The following is a 21,535-nucleotide window of genomic DNA, read 5'->3' on the forward strand; positions in this document are numbered from 1 at the left end:
GCATTTCGCCGTATATGTCAGTTGCTTCTACGAAACTACAGAACCCTTGGAGCAGTTGGCAGTGCGGCTCAAACTTTCCTGCATTGAACAGCCTCCGAAAATTCGAGCATATCGACTCTAGTGCTGCCAACTGTAAAACTAAGTAGAATCAGTAGAAGGGGTGGACAGTGTTGACACCATCTAGGGTTAAACACTGCTCACGATTCCTGTACATTGTCGAGTAGTAGTGATGGTGAATAATACAGTGGCAAATCTGTAAACGACGAAATTAACTTTATTGGGCGAACTTGTTCCCACAAAAACAAGTTACACTCAAAGCACAGCGACAGCGGCGAACACTATCGGCGATTGTGGAAATCTCGTCTGCCGGTCAAGGACGTCGACTTGACCGGCCGGATAGATGGTCCAAAGTCTCACCAGAGCTCTATCATAGGCACCCAGTTGTATTGACAAGGTCGAATCAGGGCTCGATATTTCTTAGCACACTCTAGGGCGGTCGGTACAGTCCTTCATGAGCATCGGTAAAAGCGACAAGGCATGGATAAGCGCTGATAGTCTCCAACAGTTATCGATGGCTATACGACGCCTTCACTTCATCTGTAATACATATGGTGCGCATCGTTATAGTAAAATTATGTTGCACACATACTTCATCACGCGATTCTTTACACTATATGTTACCTGATATATTCGCAGACCACCAAAAACTAAGTTGGCGCTTTAGCCGGGATGGCAATGGGCGTGAAATTGATGAAATATGATAAAATAAAACGAGACACCGACCACAAAAGATCTGGTAAGGTTAACGTTTCGGCTCCCACACGGAAGCCCTGTTCATAAATTTGGCTACAAGCAATAAAACAGTCGCTTAAGCACGTCATATGACGTGTCCAAGACACCTAGCGTACACAGGTGGCAAATTTTCATCGTTTCGATTACGAGTGTTCATCATTGTTTCAATATGAAGCGACTCTAGCTAAAGACACGTGTCTCGATTCTACTATTTGGCAATCAAACGTGCTTGGTCCCAGTTAATAGCATGCCCTGATGAAACACAATGTTCAGAATGCGCGCTCGGAGGCACGTGTTGCTTCTTGACGTCGCTTTGGCTGCTTGAGGCGCCTCTCGAAGTTTCCGCTTTCGCCGACGTAAACGCACGAACAGTTCGCGCTGGGAATGGCATACACCACACCCGGGAACATTTCACCCTTTAGTTAGTCCTTCATAGTCACGAGTTCATGTCGAAGCTTTCGGGAAACTACACGGTGTACTTTTTGCCATGTTGGCTTGTTTCAAACATCAGTGCACTTGTCTCACTTGCCGAGCTAACGAGCAACAAGTGCTACACGCTGCTCAGTGTACGCACTCCGCGGCTTTCGACGAGTTCTCTCCGCACATTCTCATTCTTTCTGTCAAATACGAAGTTCACAAGAAAAACGTTCTTGGCACACGAGATGCCAATTGGTTATTTGATGTTTCATTAGCCGTTCCTCACTGTGCCAACCAGGTAATGGAGCACCCTAAACCCTGCGACTCGCCGTCTTGTCAACGGGAAGCGCTGAACATCTCGGAGCAACTGGATGAGTCCGTGTCACCGTGCGATGATTTTTATACGCACGTCTGCGGGCGCTGGACACAGCGGGTTGCCGTGCCCAACGGCTCTGCCAGGGTCTCGGTGGACACCCTGACCCAGGACCGCCTGACCCACCTCGTGGACGGAGCTTTTCGGCGTTACTCCGAAGAGCTGGAGCGGGTGGCCGACCTGTACAACGAGTGCCGCAGCCACAAGTCGGGAGACTTCGAGCGAGCGCTGTTCGACGAGCTCGTGGGGGGCTTCGGAAACGTCAGCTGGTACTTGAGCATCAGAACCATGGCTGGCCGGCTGCGCAAGTCGGTGTGGCCGACGTTCCGGGATGTGGGAGACGCGAAGCTCTCGGCGAGCATCGGCGCCTTCTACCGGACCATCAACGAGCCGGCGCTGTTCTGCATCAAGCCAACCACGGACAGCGACTTCCCCAATGAGACGCTCATCTCCATCGGCCTTCCCACTCTGGTAATGGGGTCGTTCATCCAGCACTCCCGCAAGATGCGCGATGACAGCAACGACTACAACTACGTGTCCGATGCGATGGACATGATACTCCGCCAGAGCAACCTGACACACGGCATCAAGGTGAACGTGCTGAACGTCGAGCTCACGCTGGCGCGCGCCATCGGCACCGCTGTTCCCGAGGCTCCGAGGCTGGTGCAGGTCCAGGAGCTGCCTAGCACGGGCAAGCTCAAGTGGGACGCTCTGTTTCGCTCTATGATGGCCGAGACGGACATGAACTTCTCGTCGGTGTACGTGTCGGTGGACTCGATGCGCTACCTGTACGCTTTGCAAGAGGCACTGCATGAGTTGCAGGACGTGGAGATCTTAGCCTACCTAGGATTCCGCACCAAGCTTGTCCTGGCCCCGCTACTGATGGACAACGATTCGCTCTCCCTGCTCGGAGCCCTTGCCGTGTCCCCGTAAGCTGTTGCTGTTTCTTATATTTCTTCTCGTCTCACTTCTATTTTGTAAAAAGCGGTTTTCTTTGGCGACGGCGGAATGAATTGGGGTTTGTGGAATCTTTATATTGGGCCGTCACCATCTGATCACTTTGCTCAAAATAAGGTGATTTCAGACCTTCCAGTGCACGTATAAGACAACGGAAAAGACGTCAGCTTGTAACGAAAAAGATGCACCAACTTCGCGTAGAGCTATGTACGGAACAGTCTAATAATGCATAATTAGCGCTAAAGGGCCCAGATTTAAATTGCGCGCACCTAATACCGGAACCGCGAGTTAGCATTACGCTAGTCTAGTCTAAACAACAAACCACACAGTACACTAATGCGCGCAAGAAGATCTTTTCTTCAATGTGAACCGCAATTGAGTTGCCTTTCCTATATGTGTATGAACGACACATTAGAAATTTTTGTTTCTATATAGGCGTTCAGACACCGTCTGTCTTTTGTTGCTTTGGTCAGGTAACTGCCCATTCGTTCCTGTATAACCGCAGTGATGATGCGTTTTTGTCTGTATAATCACGCCACACGAGTTTGCCATTGTTTTTACCGTCATACCGAGCTGTCAGCATACAAATAACCGGAACATGCAGTTTCCATCGGCTTTAGATCTCAGGGGCTGAATTCCCCTGGGCTTCTTGTTCAGAATAATTATTTGTTATTTACTGGCCGCTTTCCCTAGTATTCTTTTTCGGCCCCGACTTGGTCGGCTCATGTTCTCACGAACCGCCAAAGCGTGCGAAGTTCTTTAAGTGTATACGGATCCATGTTTTGCAAACCTACACGTGACTACTACTGCAACCATAAAGATGACGTGAAATTGAAGCAACTACACCTAGTGCTACTTGTTCAATCACTGATATTAAATTTGTTGGCAGAATATAGGTAGCAATAGTGCCCAGTAAATATGTCCATTTGAGACACTAAACCTTTGCAGTACTTGTAGCCCTTCAAATTGTAATCAAATCAAATTGTAATCAGTACGTTTGCCTATAGGTGTACGTAAACGATGTACGACTGTGTTTTGGATTATTAACGTACTCGCCTTTATTGAGCTCGTGAATTGCTTGCGGACATTACTGCCCTCTCCTTCGTTATATGTTTTCCTCAATTTTGAACTTGTGAATGTTTGTAGCCGTGTGTTGTGTGCGCGAACACTCCGCGCTAGTTTCGCCCATGTGCTAGGAAACGTCGTTTCAACGGCGCTCACTTAATCAGTCTCTGCAGTAAGACCTGCAGATTAAGTGAAATTTTATTTCGGCTTCCGTACGTAGTCGATGAAGGAATGTTGCGTACCTCGAGACACTGAGTGCGCCGGACGCGCGCCGCACCAGCGGTGTCACCGCCCTCCGTTGCCAGTGCCTCCCGCTCGGCAGCGGCGGCGAAAATTGAAGAGGAAATTGTAGAGCGACATCGGAAACTCAGAACGACAGAAAGCTGAGCTAGTTGGTAAGGATTCATTATGCAAAAAAAAAAAAAGGTGAGGCGTGCAGACAGGACACAAGAGAAGTGCACAACACGAACGCCGTGCACACACAACACGAACACACGGCGTTCGTGTTCTCCACTTCTCTTGTGTCCTGTCTGCACGGCTCACCTTTTCTGCATCAGAAACTCCCGCAACAACATTCTGTTGCTCAGTACACGCTACATAAAAGCGTTTTTTTCGAGCGGGAAAGAAACCCGCGAATACACGCAAAGTGCCTCGAGCGGCCGGTCGCGCGGCAATTTTGTGTGCATTTGCGGGCTTCTTTTGCACTCAAAAAAACACTTTTATGTATCGCGTATTGAGCAACAGAAATCTGTATCGAGAGTTTTTTATGTCGATCTACAATTTTCTCATTGACATTTTTCATCTATATATAGTATTTGAGAAGTTGGTTCATTAATTATGACTAATTAGGTAATCGGGCAGAATGAAAAAAATAATCTGAGTATCTCCAAGCGACGGAAAACATTACTTTTGTTCTGTCCAGCTACGTGGCATCCGTATATTTTGAATGTTTGGCTAAAGTTAAGTGGGACACCCTGTATATAACCTGCATAGTCATGGCCAATCGCGCACCTGCAGTCATGCTACCAAATATGCATTTTTTTCATAAACAAAAACAAACTTTTCATTTCGGTAGACACTGCAGACTAAGGATGATTAGGCTAAAGGTGTTTCACAACACCTAATAAAGGTCCAGCCTCCCTTCGATAGTTCGAGCAGATGCGGTTGCAGCATAAGATTTACAAAAATGTTACAGTTTACAAATTCACTAATTGCAATTCATTTTCCGTGTCACACGTAATAACAACAACAAATACAAAAATACTTTTCATCAATGCAAGTCATTATGTAGCATGCAATAAAGTAGTTTAAAAGATCAGTCATTTGTAGTTGCAAAGCATTCATTATAGTTATGGAAATCATAACAAGATAACTGAAGAAGAAAACAAAGGCTACGACAATGGTTTACATCACTCGTAATAGCAAACTGTTTAAAAGATTTAAAGGAAGCATACCGTTTTAATGTTCCATAATTATAAAATCAATTTCTTAATGAGTTTTTAAGGTACTAGGTATGGTAATCGAAAGTTTTTTGAAGGTCATAATTTGTTCGTGTCGTATCAAACGTATAGTGTTAATGTTGGAAATCGTAGGATGTGTTAACATTTAAATACTTTTGCTCAAAAAGTTGCTTATCATTTCTGACTGGTTTATGTATATTGATAATTTCTTTATGTATGATTGTGGAATGTTCAGCAGGATTTGTTTTAAAAATTAATTTTTAGTGCTTTCACTAAGTGGTATATTTTGAATAGAACGTATACGGCCCTTTTCTGCAATATGGAAAGCTTCATTACGTTAGTTTCCGTAGCTGTTCCCCATATTAGGATGCAATAAAAGATGAGGTATATACAAGTGAATAAAACAGTAGTAGCTTTACTCGAACGGATAATGCATAATGAAATTGATTAGTTATGCGTATTCAACGACCTACTTTAGTGGATAAATAATTTATGTTCTGACCACAAAATATTCTCTTTAAGTATAACACCAAGAACTTTGATTTTCGATTCGCGCGCAAGGTAGTTTCAATTAGAAATCATTGTGAATGATTTTATTCTTTGGTCTGAACACTACGTACTTGTTTTGTTAACATTTATTTGCAAGTGACTTGCTTTCAGCCATATTGCAAGTTCACATAACCATGCATTTGCGATATATTGTAATTTTGGACAGTCTTGTCCAGCAACAATTACATTCGCGTCGTCAGCATAAATCACAATATCTTTAGTACCTCGTATATTAACTACGTCGGTGATGTATAGTAGAAATAAGACGGGGTCTATCTATTATAGACCCTTGAGGTACAACTGTTGATATTATTCCCGTGTTCAACTTGATACGATTTACAGTTGTGAATTGTTGGCGACTATTCGATAGTTACGAGTAAGCCTAACGCTACTCCTCTTGTACCATAATGACTCAACTTTTCATTACGTAGCAGCGTCGAGGAAGATCAGGAGGAGGGCGGCCGGCTGTGTAGGGCCCGCAGGAAGCGAAGCGGCCTCCGCGAGGGGGCCGACCGGTCAGCCTTCTGCTCAGTAGACACGTGCTCCTGTTAACTGTGGCTCGTGGGCATCGTTGATTTTGCACGCCACAAGTATGTCGGGTGCTCCCGAATCATAAGCTTTACGCAGGTCTAAGAATATCCCTACCGTTATTAATTTGCACGCAAAGTTGTCAAGTATACTTATTTTCCTTTATACCTAGTAAGGCGGATTCTGAACTCTTACATTTCTAAATCCAAATTGTTGTTCTACAGAAATGTTATCAGAAATGTAACTATATAGACGATTTCTGATTACATGTTCAGCAACCTTTTACGAAAACTGACGGCACAGAGGTAGGCCTTCAGTTATTAGGTCATCCCTGTTACGACTCTTGTAGATTGTTACCACCCTTGTAGCTTGTTACCACCCTCGGGCTAATTCCATGTCATCAGGAATACAACCAGAGGTGAGCATGACGTTACAAATATGCGCCAGGTGACACGCGACAATATCGGAGATTTTATTAACTGGCATTGTCATTATGTTGTCTACGCCAGGGGCACACTTCTGTTTAACAGAATGTATAATGTAAAATATTTCATTTTGACTGCATGGCACTAAAAATAGATTTAGAATACATTCCGCTCATAAAACTCACGGAATCTAAGGAGTGGTCATAAGGTTCGTTTGGTGTGCCTGCCGTTAAGAAGTGTGCATTCATTCGATTAGCTAAATTGAAACCGTCTAAAATTTCTCCATCATAGGTGAAAGGTGTGTCAATGCGAGCGATTCCTATCACCAGTTAAATGCTTGAATGTCGACCAAGTTTGCTCAGAGTAATGGCATGCATCGAACTTGTTTAGATAATATTCCTTTCGTGCTTTCTTAATTATGGCTCCCATTTTATCTTTTTCTTTGTATTCAAAGAATAAATTAGGCTATTTTGTCGGTCTGAATTGCGCAAATAAGTGGTTTTTCTTTACGATTATTTCATAGTCTTTGAGAAATGTGTGGTCGCTCGGGAAATACCTCATTATGTATCACGGCGAAAATATCCACGAACAATTTAAATGAGATGTTCGGGTGTTTCTCTTGAATCACACTGCGCCAATCAATGTTGCATGCAAGATCTTGTAGGTGCGTGCAAGGGCACACGAGACTATAACCAGCCATTTGCCTGGTGGCTTACCTGCCTGGAGTTGTGCCAGTGAGCAAGTATAGGATAATCTCCAAATTGAGCAACACGAGAACGAACAGCGACCCCGATTCCTTTCGGCAGCGCACGCGCAGGCACTGCAGTGTACGCGTGCACTAGCGGCCCCCGTAGTTAGACGGCGCACGCGTAAAAGAGAGCGCACCACTCCGGGCTTCAATACTTGGTGTTGCGTAATCGTTGTCAAAAGTGCAATTATCGCGTTCGCAAGTGCGGACGGTGTCGCTTGTTTTGTGCTTCCGCTTCTCCGACGCGCTTTGCAACTCCACCGCGCATGCCTGCATATTTTTCTCAGTTACTGCTGTAGCAGCCTGTGCCTGATCAATAATTCTCTGGATGAATACGTTCGGTTTTATTCTTTGACGCAAGGTTCCCGGAGTGGCATCCGCCACTGAGCAGGGAACACTACTGCGTGCGCTTTTTCGAAAAATTCGAGCCCGCCTTATCGCTGTACGCGGCACGGGACGACATTGGCCGCAGCCTGAGACGCCTGCGGGCCGTCTCACTCGTGGATGCGCTGAGGAAGGCCGTCCACGAGGAGATGGCCGCACTGTTCCCGAAGCCGTTCCTCAACCACGTGAGCCGCATCCTGCGTTCGGCCAAATGGACCGCCCTCATGCCAGACTGGGCGCACACTGCGCTGTTGCGAGCCAAATACGTCGACTACTTCTACTCGAAGGTACGCGACCATTTGTATCCTGCACTTCCAAGGCGCACCTTAAAGGGCTCTGCGATGCCTTTAAAAAACAACTGCTGCATTCAGCTTCTATTTCTTCGCCTCAAGCGCGTTCAGCCTCGCAGATGACGGGACGAAGCGCGTGGCGTGACCACTGGTCATCGTGCCCCGCCGAATGAAATCGCATCAGAGGTCCCCCTCGTACTAAACAACGCTGGTGAGGGAATGACAAAGCAAATACACGTCGACATGAGATTACGGCGTGCTCAAACATAAGAAAGGATGGACATAAAAGTGCAGTGCTCGGCGATTCAAACGTAATAATCGGCCCGCAACACGGCCACCGCCTTTTGCGCCACCGTTGAGCACTAGGAACCTAGAGATAATGCATTGTGGTATACCGCGAAAGCGAGGGCCTTTAATTGTGACGCATTTTGACTGCATTTGGCCCCCAGCGATCACCTAGTCGCGGTGGGGCAAAAATGTCCGGCTACCACGCGGGCCGCTTATCGAGTTTGAATCGCTGTGCACTAGTATACCTTTTTCTGCACAGATGTAACTGCCAGACATTTGCTATGTGTAAGCGTAATTGTCGCATAAATAGGCGTATGGCGTGGAGTTTGTCGCGACTGCTAAGAACGGGGCACGCATCGTGTGCGCGTCCATGTACGTACGTATATATCGCATACGCAAACAGCCGCTCTTTGCAGGTGGGGCGAGCGCCGGTCCACCAGCAGTTTTCATTGCTTATCAAGCTTAAGAACGCCAACCAGTACCAGCGCTACTTGACAGGCATCTTCTTCGACGCACCTTGGACTGGCGGCCTGCTGAGGACTTTGGCAACGGTCGGTGAGGACCGAGTCGACGTGCCTCCAGGGGCGTTCGACTTCTTCCGCGCCGACGAGCCCTCGCTAGTTCCGCTCCAGATGGCGCGGCTGGGACCCCGCGTCGCGACCAGCGTCTACCGGTTCGTGTTCGCCAAGGTTGGTATTTTCTCGATATGGCCGGCTTGTTTCTCAACGATATGTAACCGTCCTATTTGCTTATTTGTATAAGAGCCATGAGTGGATGACGGCGTTCGTGGCAATCAACATCACATGGCAATTAAAAAATCTCGCAGTTCCGCCCGAAAGGCGAAGCACTGATTGCGATAACAAATTAGTAGATAGCCGTACGAAGTAAAGATAGTAGATTTATCGGCCGTATGAACTTGTAAACATTCGCTTACTAACTAAATTAACAATGATAGAATGTTAACAATGATAGAAAGAAACAGACACACAGAGACAGCGCTGTCGTTGTGTGCCTGCTTCTTCCTACGTCCTTGTTCAGTCGCGCTTACATATTCTATCACGGATCCAAACCAACTAGCCCACCAACCTGTTTTAACTAAATTAACCGCACGGTGTCACGCGCGCACAGGTAGACATGAACACATCTCAGTCGATGAGTGCGGAAACCGGCTGTAAAAATTCGGGAGTGAGGTAATCGCGGCAGCAGCAAGCGAATTGACCTTCATGCATCTCTCGCTTTAACGCTAACGAAACGTCGGAAGCACAGCGCATACGAAGCTACCGGGCGCGCACTTTAGCCACATCGCACTCCGCTTTCAAGACACGAGCGCCGACAATGCGTCCCTGCGGCGTCCACCAAAGGCGTCTACTGCAGCGTCCGCGATTCGCGTGGCCAACGCCGTAGTAGACGCCGCGGTTGTCTCGCCTCTGTACGGAGTGGGGGGCGAAAAGGACATGAAGGGTGACTAGAGGCACCCTAGCAGCCGCCGGAGAAGAACGCCCGTCCTCCCTCGCCTCACTCACCCCCCACTGCCTAGCGCGCGACAGGCGAGGGTGTGCACGCGTTCTGACCGCAGTCCTCGCTCGCGCACGCGAGATTGCACCGCGTTCGCCGGCTCACCCTCGCAAGCTTTCACTCATACGGAACCTCACGGCGACGGCGACGACAGAAATGCGCCTGGAGTGTCCATATAATTGCCATCGCGATAAAAGGGGCCTCACCGGACACAAGAGACTATAGCCCCTCAGTGCCAATACTGACACTTTTTGTGCCAACAAGGCATTCGCGGTCTGCTTGCGATAAAGGGGCATACTGTTTCGCGACTGAGCGTGCGTTGCACGCTGAAGATGGTCGCATGCAGTACCCCGTCGCACGGCGCCTGGGAGCATGCGTGGGCGTGCTGAAAAAACTCAGACGCCATGCGCTTCTGCGGATGCTATGCGGATGCTATGCGGATGCCATGTGGAAGCAAGGTGTCGAACAGATGAGCAGCGACACCTGTTAAAGCGCCCGGTTATTGTCTTCGATGCTCCATTTGCAAGCTAGTATCATAAATTGCGGAGTCTTTTGCATACTACGTAGTTATTCTGTTATGATCGTCACAAAATTTATTCATTCTCTCGCTTTCGCTGCCAATGAAGCCTATTTTAGCATAACTTTTGTTCAGCCTTAAGGTGGTCAAGATGTACGTTATCAGGTTGCACCGGGCAGCAGTAGTACTTGTGAATGTTTCTTTTATATGAAAGATATAGAAATATCTGATTTCACTTGAAGGCGCTGGACTTCCTCTACCACACTGGCCACCAGAAGTCCTGGGTTCTTCTCGACGACGCCCGCTCCTGCGTCTGGAGTCAGTTTAGCGCAGGGGTGTACGTAACATTCTCTACTCGTGTTTATTTAATGCAAAATACTTTTGCGAACGACTCGGTAGATGGAAAGCACTCATTGCTCTAAACAAAGGCATTTTTCTTTCGCGTTAGCTTTTAGAAACGAGTACGTTTCTTTAGATTAAATGAAATTTTTTGAGAAAGCAGAATGGTAATGTAGCGTTTTCCTTTTTAATGCGAATTGTGGCATTACGTTACCTAGAAGGTAACAAACTAATCTGTAGCGTTTACTGTCTTAGCCTTACTTTCCGAGTTTGTTATTCAGAAAGTGAGGTAATTCAGAAATCTGCATATCATTGCGGGCTTTTTAATATTTGACATGTAAAAGTCGCATTCTCGTACCCCTACAGTCTTTCAGGCCTTACATGATTTCTTAATAGACGTTTCGGTTTTTTACACCTTACAATATTCCTGGTATGAATTGTCACAGAAGGTTGCGCTGGACGGTAGCTTACCTTGCAATGACAGAGTTCGGAGCGCGGCAGGAATATTCAAGTTGTATGTTTCAAGTTGTACAATACATACGATAACACTGATGAAAAAATCGAGAAATGTGATAGCTATAATCATATACCTTATTGGGCTGATTATAACTCTTTTTTGCTTTACAATGTAATAATAGGTCATTAACTTCTTATTAGTGGCATCTGTATGTGTGGACTTCATAGCGAGTGCACAGGTGAAACCATCTTTTGTTGCTTACGACACACCATATCGTATTGTGTTCGAATCAATGCGCTGCATAAGAATTTTCAATAATCAATATTTATTAGCAAAAAATATGAGAGGAGTGCCAGCGGGAAAAAGTCTGTGCTGACAGCTTCAGGGATCCTGGCTATGTGACAGTCCTCCAGGGCTGAACATACAGCACGGGCCGAACTAATACAAAATAGCTAATTATCTTTGAGTATTAACTCAAGCTCGGACAAGATATTGTCATCATATGAAGGCCCGCAATCTTTTGTTAACAGACGGCTACCTGAGAAGACGAGGCTTATAAAAAGTACGCGCGCACATGAATTTTTTCGTAATCTGGCTCCCGAAATTGAGGGACCCCTATTCATTGATAACGGATGTCGCGTGAGTTGCGCTCGAGTTAAAATAGCTGCAGGGGCTGCAGAGAGCCGCGCGTCTTTGAGAGAGTTAAACCCCTCGGAACCGCGTTGTTCTCTCGTTCAGCGCCTCTCGGGAGGACGCCCCGACGAACGCGTCGCTGCGCTCGGAACGCGCCGGCTGGTCCCTGCTCGCGCACGTCCTGGCGGCGGCGCCGTCGTTCAGGGCCTTCCTGGCCTCCCTGGACGGCGACGTGCGCCTGCGGGGCCTCGAGCGCTTCTCGTCCGAGAGGCTGTACTTCGTTTACTACGCGCTCAACTACTGCGAGAGCAACGACGAGCGTTTCCTCGGCCGCCTGCTCGAAGCCGGCGACGAGCCGCCCGCGTGGCACGCGGTCAACGGCGCGCTGCGCAACTTTCGGGGCTTCGCGGACGCCTACAACTGCTCCCTCGGCTCGTTCATGAACCCCGAGGACAGGTGCACGTGGAGCTTCTAGTAACGCGCCCTGCCACGCCGCACCGGCCTGCTCCGGAGAGCACGCGGGTTTCCGTTCGCTCGGGACCTCCTCCGTGATCTACGCCCAGTGTACGACGTCTGTTCGACGTCTGCTAAACCAGTTGTTCGGCGGCAGAAGTGCGGGGACGACAGAGACGTAACGCATAGCCTTTAGTTGAACGAATCTGAGCTTCGTAAACAAGACACTTCGCCGTATCTTCGTACGGTTAATGTATTTCCTTGTATAATGTTGAAAACGCGCTTCATGTTCCTTGGTATAGTAAGATAAACGTTTGTTCACTCGAGGAACTGGCACCAGCACACACATCTGCTGAATTACGTTGTCGTCACAGATTTTTTAAGCTTCGAGATGAATTAAGGACCTGGTGATGGACGTAAAGAACGCCTGGTCGCCCTTGTATACAATCTTTGAATGGAGTTTAAGCTACAAGCAAATGTCTTAGCGAGCTCGAAGAACTCTTACCTCAGGCGTCTCGCTAGAGCTTATGCATCCATGATGTCACCGCCAAGAGCCAAGCACATAAGCCAGTGGCAACTAATTCCCGTAATGGTGACCAATGCCGGCGGTTATGGGTGGCGCCAGCCCGACGAAATCGTTAATCATATGTGTTGTCTTGCATTTATCCTTCCTTTGGACATTAAATCGTGTAGGAAATGGCATGTGGCACATCAAATGTAACCATCGTTTTTTTCAAAGGTGCACGCTCGCTCTAAGACATGTGGAACTGTTATTTATTTAGTGGTACGTTTTGCTATTACGAAGTACATAGATATTATTTACAAGGCAAATTTGAAGTCTATTTTGCCAGAATCATTCATAAATTATTCAGTTTGTAACAATTCTTAACACCGTCGCTGTTCAAAAAGATCACTCGCGAAATGTTCACTTGCACATATAAGCGTACAGGCCTCTGAAGGCATTAATTTGCTTCGTCTCGCCTGGCGTGATACCACGTAGGTGCGACGCACGCTGTATCACAGGCGCTCGAGAAAAGCAGTTTACCAGCACGCTTGTCTATCGAAAACAAGAAAAAATAATCCGGCTTATCGCCGCACCGATCAAATGGAGGCTTTGGGTACGCGCACGGGGCGACTGTAGTTACTGTACAGAATGTTTATAAACAGGTCGCAGCACAATCGCGCTCGAAGAATTGCGTAGAGTGGACTGTTATTGAGAAACGTCAGGTTCATACTCCGCTATGCGTGAAGTGTGACTGAAACGCGGCCGGCGCTTTTCGCGCCACTGCTGAGCGCATCCCTGGGCGAAGCCAGATGCAGTGCGTCACGACGGCTCCCTCGCCTTCACTGCGCACCGGCACCGGCGCTGTGCTTGCAGTCCTTGCCGGTGGCGCAGACGGCGCCGGCAGCCGTGCGCTCCGAGTATCGCGTTTCAATCGCTGTGCACTTTACATATAGCCTAAACGTTATGAAATCACCCGTAAAATTGTCCCCTTCTCCCCTTAGAAAGACTATTTGTTATTATGTCACGATCCTATTATGTCACAAACTAACTTCAAAGACTCGTTTCATTAACATCGTCTTATACGACCGCCACTGTCTTAACTGCTGTTAGAAGCCATACTTCGTCCACTTTGTCTCGTTGACATTGCTTAAGCTATGAATGAAAGCGCCCTGATGTTTACATTTTGGTAGGCGTTTTAGGGAGCCATTATTTAAAACTAGTCATTTTAATTGTCGTCGATCGCATAAGCAATAGTCCTCGTAGGTTTGTGCTGCCTTTGCAGCAATCATCATCTATATTGGAAGGAATGACCACTGTGTGCACCCATTCATGGCATCTGCGCGTCTCGAATGACGAAACACGCTCTTCGTCCTCCAGTGTACGATACCTAGACGGCGGCATCGCATCTCCAGCGATATCGTGCTGGCACGTAGCTGCTATGTCTCGTTCTGTAAAAAGCGGGAACTGTGCCGTACTTCCAAGGATGCAGTGTTCTAACAAAAGTACCACAAGTGCGCACATTTCTTTTTAAATGTTGAGTGATCCAATTACCGAGAACAAACCTTTTCTTGATAATATATGAGCTTCCGCGAGAAGTTTGAGATTCGGCATAGTACGAAGGCCCCTGGTTAGAATTTTCTTTTCACTGCTTCCTTTTAGACAAGACGCAACGAAGTGTCTGCATCACTCCACTACAGAAAAAAATTCAGCTTCAATTAAGAGTACCGACGAAAACATATATCGACGACCAGAGACAGCCTACGAACAACAGGAGTTATCACTGCACTCAACTTGCGCATGGTTAAATAGAAACTTTCTTATGCTTTACATGCACTCGTTTATTGTCACGGCGACCAAACGAGTGAGGAGGCATAGTTTGCTCTGGTCATTGAGTAATGAAAAAAGACTAGGAGGGAGCATGAGTCGGGCAGTCAGCCTCAGCAAGGAAACCTCCTGCGGCTCTGCCTGCTGCTCGTTTCTTTTAGGACCCATCTGCGCTTCGACTTTTTGTAAATGGACTCTCTGTAGCTGCTGGGGCTTTTAAGGCATTGTCTGGTTTGTGGTAGCCTTCAGTCGCGCTTTCGACAGGATCCGCCCTGGTCAGCCGATCTCCGCTCTGCTCTGCTGCGAGCTCTCCACGCTCTTGGCGGAGAGGGGACTACAATACGCAGAACGACAGGCACACAGTCTGCAGCACACGCGCGTACACACGCTGAAGCGTTCGTCGTTCAGCTACACGGATGACGAGTGAGAGAGATGAGCCACCGTGAGATGGACGACGCGGCACGGGCTAATATTCTGCCGTCATTTCTGTCGCTAGTCGGAGCGCTGTCGTCTTCTCTTGGCTCATGCGCGTATTTTTCTGCTACTGCAATGTTTATTAGCTCACACGACGACCGTATGACGCAGAGCAGTTATCCGAAGTCACCACCGGGTGGCAGGAGCTGCACAGGGCAGTCGATGCCGGCGGCGCAGCAGACGACTTTCGCGGCACAAAAAGCGCGACGGGCCACTGTGCTATGCGGTCAATCGGCTCAATACATCTAGGTCTGGGACAGGAGAGCGCACTCGTCGAGCGGACAGTGCGGACAACTCGCGATCGGGGCTTCCTGTCCGTCCTGGCGGTGCGCACCGGCGGATAAGCACAACAAACGACTGCAGTCGACGCTGGTACGTCTTAAGTGGTTGCAGTGCGCAACACACTTGGGGGCATTGTGCACCGACTTCTCACGCTTCGTCTGTTTGCTTGCCCTGCAGTCACTTGGCATGACGCGTCAAGCAGATTAGGCTCTTGAAAAATGTCGAGTTCATTTCAGAGCAATAGCTATTCGGAGAGTAATGATTCGTTCGTTTCCTCTGTGCATAATTATATGCAGTCGCTTAATAATGTCTATACACCGGCAGGGGAAGGGGCGCACTGCATACGCCATGCTCACGAAATCACTCCGCTTCACATGCCTACGTAAGTTTTCTGTTGCGCGCATTTCCCATAGCAATTACTATAATTCGTAATTACAATAGTACAGCGAAGGCAGAGATCGAGGTGAGTTTTTCAGCAATATCGTTCAGTGCAGCTGATGTCAGAAATTAATTTGTAAAAAAAAAACACAATTTATTAACGTGAGTTATTAAGATACGAATAAGCGATTTTATGGCAAACGTTGCAACTTTATAATGGAAGCCACCGAATGTTTAAGTCGTATCTCTTTATTGGAATATTAGCACCGTGCGGTTTCGGTAAAAAGCGCCACTAGAGTCGTATTCGTGTTCTGCATGATATTGTACAGATGTGCATGAACAATGCTTTTCCGGGAACGAGTGACCAGGGGGTAGAGGCCAAAACTCTTGGCGTATTAGTGTCTTCACGAGCATGCTGCAAAAGTGGTTCGCTTTACGTACTGCAACCCTCCCCCCCCGTACTTATTTTAGTATAGTCATTTCATTTTGATGATGACAAATCTCACAAAACGCTTTACGAGCAGGTGAGAGCGGTCCTCCGCAGTATTTGCGCGCAACACCTTCGAAAGCCTGGTGAGCGAGCGTTAGCAGTGTAGCCAAGTCAGGGCGCCACACTCTGTAGGTGTGCTGCAGACGGCAGAAGTTCACAACAGAGCCACAGGTCCGTTCAAACTCGGTTAGCCTTCGACTTAGAGATTCAAATTGAAGAAGCATACTTGCACTTGTGTTGGTGACTCCAACAAGCTACCTCTCAAATTCCAGGCTGAGTGCCAACCTCGCGAGGTATTTTATTTTGCAAGGCTCCAGTAGTCCTCGAAACTCCTTAAAAGTGTAGGGAGTGCGCGCTTTTCTGTCGTACGTGCTTCTTCGTCCTGAACCCTGCTGATAACATGAATATACGAGGTCCAAGGTCGTCAACCATATATGGATAAGATCAATCTTAAATTGTTTTTTCAGGCAAAGAAAGTGAATGCTGCTCTAAGTTATGCTTTTAACGTTACCATTTGTTTATTCAGTTTCAGTTCCAGGTTATTTATTTATTTATTTATTTATTTATTTATTTATTTATTTATTTATTTATTTATTTATTTATAAGTAGATACACGCTTACATAAGTATACAGAAGGAGGTCCTAGAGCATATGGCTAAAAGGGGACCTCCTGTCAGAAAATATATACATTTGTGCAAATGTACAGCATAAAACAGCGATATAGTAGTCGCTTAGTGGAGGATAATGCATTGTAACTGTAGTACAAACTGCAAATAATATGAGGACAATAACTAATTGTAGAATTAAAGTACTAGTTAAGGTATTCGCAACAGAACAAACCAATAATGTCTATAAAGGCTACAAATGAAAAAAAAAATCTAGAAAGAAGGAAAAACGAAACAGAAATGAGCAGGAGTGAAGTGAATATCATCTCGCTAAATATCATATTTCATCACATCAAACATCTAGTATCATCATCTCCGCTAAAGTATTTCCAGCTACTCGTAAGGGCTGCTAGCTGACGAAAATATCAAAGAAGCCAACAAACACTGACACCAAGGACAACATAGGGGAAATTACTTGTGGTTAGTAAATGGAATAATGAAACGATAAATTAATGGAAATTAAAGGGGATGACAAAACAACTTGCCGCAGGTGGGAACCGAACCCACAACCTTCGCATTTCGCGTGCGATGCTCTACCAATTGAGCTACCGTGGCGCTGTTTTCCCCATCCACTTTCTTGGGTATTTATGTGTCCTAGTAGAACCCTGGGAGTGTTAGCCAGCGCCGCCACTCACAGACCTTGGCGGCGGACGTGGAACGTCCTTCTTGCCGCAGGCGTCACGAGAACGTGATCTTTTTGGGTGAAGGCAACTGGTCAATAAACCCACATATGCTACCTAAAGGCATCAATGTTGCCGGATTCGGCACCCTCGTTATGGACCCTCGCGAAATGCGAAGGTTGTGGGTTCGGTTCCCACCTGCGGCAAGTTGTTTTTTCATCCACTTTAATTTCCATTGGTTTATCGTTTCATTATTTAATTTACTATCCACAAGTAATTTCCCCTATGTTGTCCTTGGTGTCAGTGTTTGTTGGCTTCTTATGATATGACTAATAAAAATCGGGCCCCTCGGTTAACCACCTTTCTTCTCGTTGCTGACGAAAAGTAGTACAGCGATCGCAAGTCTGTCCTTGTTTAGCTATTGCGTTGTGCTTCACGACTTGGCGTTCTTGAAGTGTGGAAAAGTGCGCTGAGAAAACGTCGCGTAGTGTAGCCTTGTGTGCCACCTTTTGGCGTTGCACAAGATGCAGCACCGGTTAAACAAGGAAAGCTAGGAGGGCGCTTAAGCTTCGACTTTAAGAGTGGAATGCGATAGCAATCAAAGATCCCCTACTGCTTCTCCCGCTTCCCGGTAATGGTAGCTTATGAAAGCGTAATGTATACCTGGAAACGCTGGTGGCGAAAGCTATGCACGAAGGCGGACTTTCTGGTACAAACGCGTGTGGGCAGATCGCGGAAATTGTGCCCCACTGCCACGTCTAAAGAAATCACACCATTTTCAGGTTTCTGTTATTGTTTCGCACTTTAATATTTAAGTCTGAGAAGATTTACCCTAGAAGGCATGCACTGTCGGTGTTCTGTTCCATGACATTTGTTTGTGGGCTGTCATTCTCAAAATTCCTAGGAATAAGTTTGTAAAGAATGTAAGACAAGGTATGAGCAACTTCAGTGATAGAATGGTGTGGCAATATAACCCGCATATATAGCATCTCATATAGCAAGGCGTGACATATACATGTACCTAAATATGTACAGAAATTTTCACTCACGCACAACTCCGCCGACGCCGACACCGGATTTTCTGCAGCACGAAATCATTAACGGTATCATGTTAAAAGGTTAATTGGGGGACCACGGTAGTTCGTGCACTATGCAAGGACAGAAAAAAGCGCGTGCGTGTAGGTGTGTGTGTAGGTGTGTGTGAGAGAGAGAGAAAGAGGAGAGGGATTGCTCGCTGTAAACTTACCGCGCTTAATTCCGGGCAACGGTGAACACTTCTGAGAGGACAAATGATGTGCCGCATCTGCGTAAGCGCGGCTGTTGGGACCGATAGTCTTTCCTCTCTTTCGCTATTTTCTTTTGAAGCATGAACGTGTCTGGGCTTGTGCTGTTTCCTTCCTAAAGAGTCAGTGGCTTAGTGCGACTGCATGAATACACTTCACGAAGTCGATCTGCTTTATTGAGCTTCCGATCGAAAAACCACTTCGCACGAAGCAAAGTGGTCAGTCGTTTGCTTCTCTGGCGTGCGCAGCCACACGTGGAATCATGCGGGTCTGCTGGGATTGGGATGGTGAACATTGCACACCTCGGGAAATATGCGCCAGAAGGTGCATAAAATGTTGTACATTGTTGTGCGATGTTCTCGTGCCGTCTTTTTACCCCAGTACACCACACTTTGCATAGTGTACGTGTTGCAGGAAAAGCTCTTATTTATTTTTTCGTTCATTTACTGCGCACGGTGCTTTCTTCCGATGGCCTGTGTAGACATTCCTGAGCTATCATGTGAAGATGTAGACTTTTGGAAAGATTTGGAGGAGCGCTAAGCCACGGCACCAAGAAAAACAACACATGGGGCCAAACTAACAAGTTGTGTTTGAAGGAACATGCATACTGAAAGAAGATGCGGAGATGGTTAAAAATCATTTTGGTGTATTCAGCACAGTGCTAGGTGACTACTAGTTAACGAAGACACGGGCAGCTAACAGTGAGATCCTGTTTCTGAACCCAAATCTGTTCTTCGGTTACCATTGTGTGTACTGGCGCTACTCCCCTCGCTCCACGAAAAGGGCTCTTGTCTTTTTTACTCCATACGATTGTGAAGCGCGGTGTTGTTGCCGGAGCACCGAAGAACGCCCTCAACAGGACGTGCCACCAGCAAGTCGAAAAATGTTAAAGACATGACTTCAGCTTTTATTTTAAGTGCGTTAGCCGCGCCAGTTTCTGGTGGACATCGCTGACATCGCTTTTAATGCAGCTGTGTGCACAGGATGCCGCGGGATCGAGAACTACAAGCCAGCTGTGGGTCACCGTGGTCATCCCGTATGTACATATGGTGGGCCACTGCATGAAGGAAATAGTTGGAAGAGCTGGAATTCGCATTGTTTGCCGAACAAGCTAGGTGCGCTGTGCAGGAAGGTCAACCGCACCGAGCCGAGGCACGAAGCTTGCGGCGAGAGGCACGCGCAGCAGTTCGTCACCTGTGTGGATGGTGTCGCGTACGAAATCCGGCTGTCTTGCGGCCGCAACTATACGTAGGGCACACGGGATGCTGCCTCAGCTAACGCCTCAGAGAACGTGCTAGCTCTCACAACAAAGGACGTAGTAGCAGCCTAGCCATTCATGCAGCGTTGTGCGGCCGTGCTCCGGCCCTTGATTGAGTGCTCAATTCTCAGGCGACACGAGGATCACAGAGCGTGCGAAATTGTTGAAGCGTAGGCGATTCATGGCAGGGGCCCCTCTTGCGAATACGCGCCATTGCTCAGTTCAATTGATACTCAGTTATCTGGAGACTTTGACCGTTTGAGCGAGTGACTTGTCTGCGTGCTGGGGTTTTTACGTAGGCAATTTGGCGTCGCACTGAACTGATTTTAACTATTTACGCATCTTACTTCCCAGTACATGTTCCTTCAAACAAATACTTCTTAGGCTGCGCACATATGTTGTCTTTATTTGTCCGGCAGTTTAGTTGTAATGTACCAACAAGCTCAATTTTCAGCCTTCTTGCACTGCAAACTCTGTTTCTTTAAGTAACTATAGGGCTTGCGATCACTTGTGCAACGACACTCCTGCTTTCAAGGGTTCGAACGTTGTAAAAGCTGCAGCTCTCTATGTTGCGTAATGAGTTCCCCGCACGTGATTCAGCGCGACCAATCGAACACGCACAGCGCGTTTACGTGGCTGCCTGTAGCGTAGCTCGACCAGTGCTTCGCAGCCACGACCGCCACCGACGAAACCGGGTCGTGACCCAGGCCGACGGCGCACCGCCGCTCTCGTTGCCCCAGCGCCGCGTGCATGAAAGATTGGCCTCGTGCGCCGCGTTGACCAACACGTCGAGCCACCAGCGTTATGCAGTTGTCCAGAGCGGAGAAACAGGCGTCGGTCGTACTGTAGCTATCAAATCTGGATGTAGGAACGTTCTTGGGTTGTAGAACCGACGGCCAATGGTCTGTTAGCGACAGAGGTGATACGGGTGAAGCAAAGCGCTGCCTTAGGAGGTAGAAAATTGGATGGAGCGATGAAATTAATATAAAATTGGCACAACAGCGCTAACTTGAAGAGCATGTGGAGAAAGTCTTTCTTGAGCGGCAAACTCGGATTTCGGTGATGAAAATTGGGGCAAATTCCGTAGGTACTATTGACTGAGATACAGGGTTTTATTAAGTGAGTTATAGGGGCGTGGCGTACAGCCCCCCGTGCGGATTACGACTAGAGTTTTCATTGGTGGCGCTTGCTCGCGCTTGCTGCTGTAACAGCGGCCACCAGCACACACACAAGCACAGCGGAGGCGCGCGAGAGGGCACTTCACGACAACAGTGACAACCGCTACAGAAGTAACTAAGCATAATATAGCAGATGAGCAAAACACCATTCTGATGCATCCCGATGACTTATTGGCTGCATGCGAAGCGCAAAAAGTTGATGTTCAAAGCTGTCGCTGCAGGGCTTTTGAATCCGACCCCCCTTAGTGTATTGAACCATACCCAAAGGCACCAAACCAAACGAAGCTTCTTGAAGGCGGCAAAGGGGGCGAGCGGCTTTCCGTATTGTAAGCCTGCTTGGATTGTCGTGCAAGAATCAAGATTACAGGAATTTGAAAAACAGGAAAAT

General features: G+C 47.3%; 1 protein-coding gene across 1 annotated transcript in view; it reads left to right on the top strand.

Moving 5' to 3' along the window:
- Window positions 1-21,535, top strand: part of LOC142586388 (uncharacterized) — a 46,276-nt gene that overhangs the window by 3,366 nt on the left and 21,375 nt on the right. The window contains exons 3-5 of the mRNA XM_075697636.1: window positions 1,508-2,511; window positions 7,676-7,985; window positions 8,693-8,965. Of these exons, the coding sequence (XP_075553751.1) occupies window positions 1,508-2,511; window positions 7,676-7,985; window positions 8,693-8,965 (1,587 nt within the window). The remainder of the gene's footprint in view (window positions 1-1,507; window positions 2,512-7,675; window positions 7,986-8,692; window positions 8,966-21,535) is intronic.

The sequence above is a fragment of the Dermacentor variabilis genome, chromosome 6 (genome assembly GCF_050947875.1).
Source record: "Dermacentor variabilis isolate Ectoservices chromosome 6, ASM5094787v1, whole genome shotgun sequence".
Taxonomy (NCBI): domain Eukaryota; kingdom Metazoa; phylum Arthropoda; class Arachnida; order Ixodida; family Ixodidae; genus Dermacentor; species Dermacentor variabilis.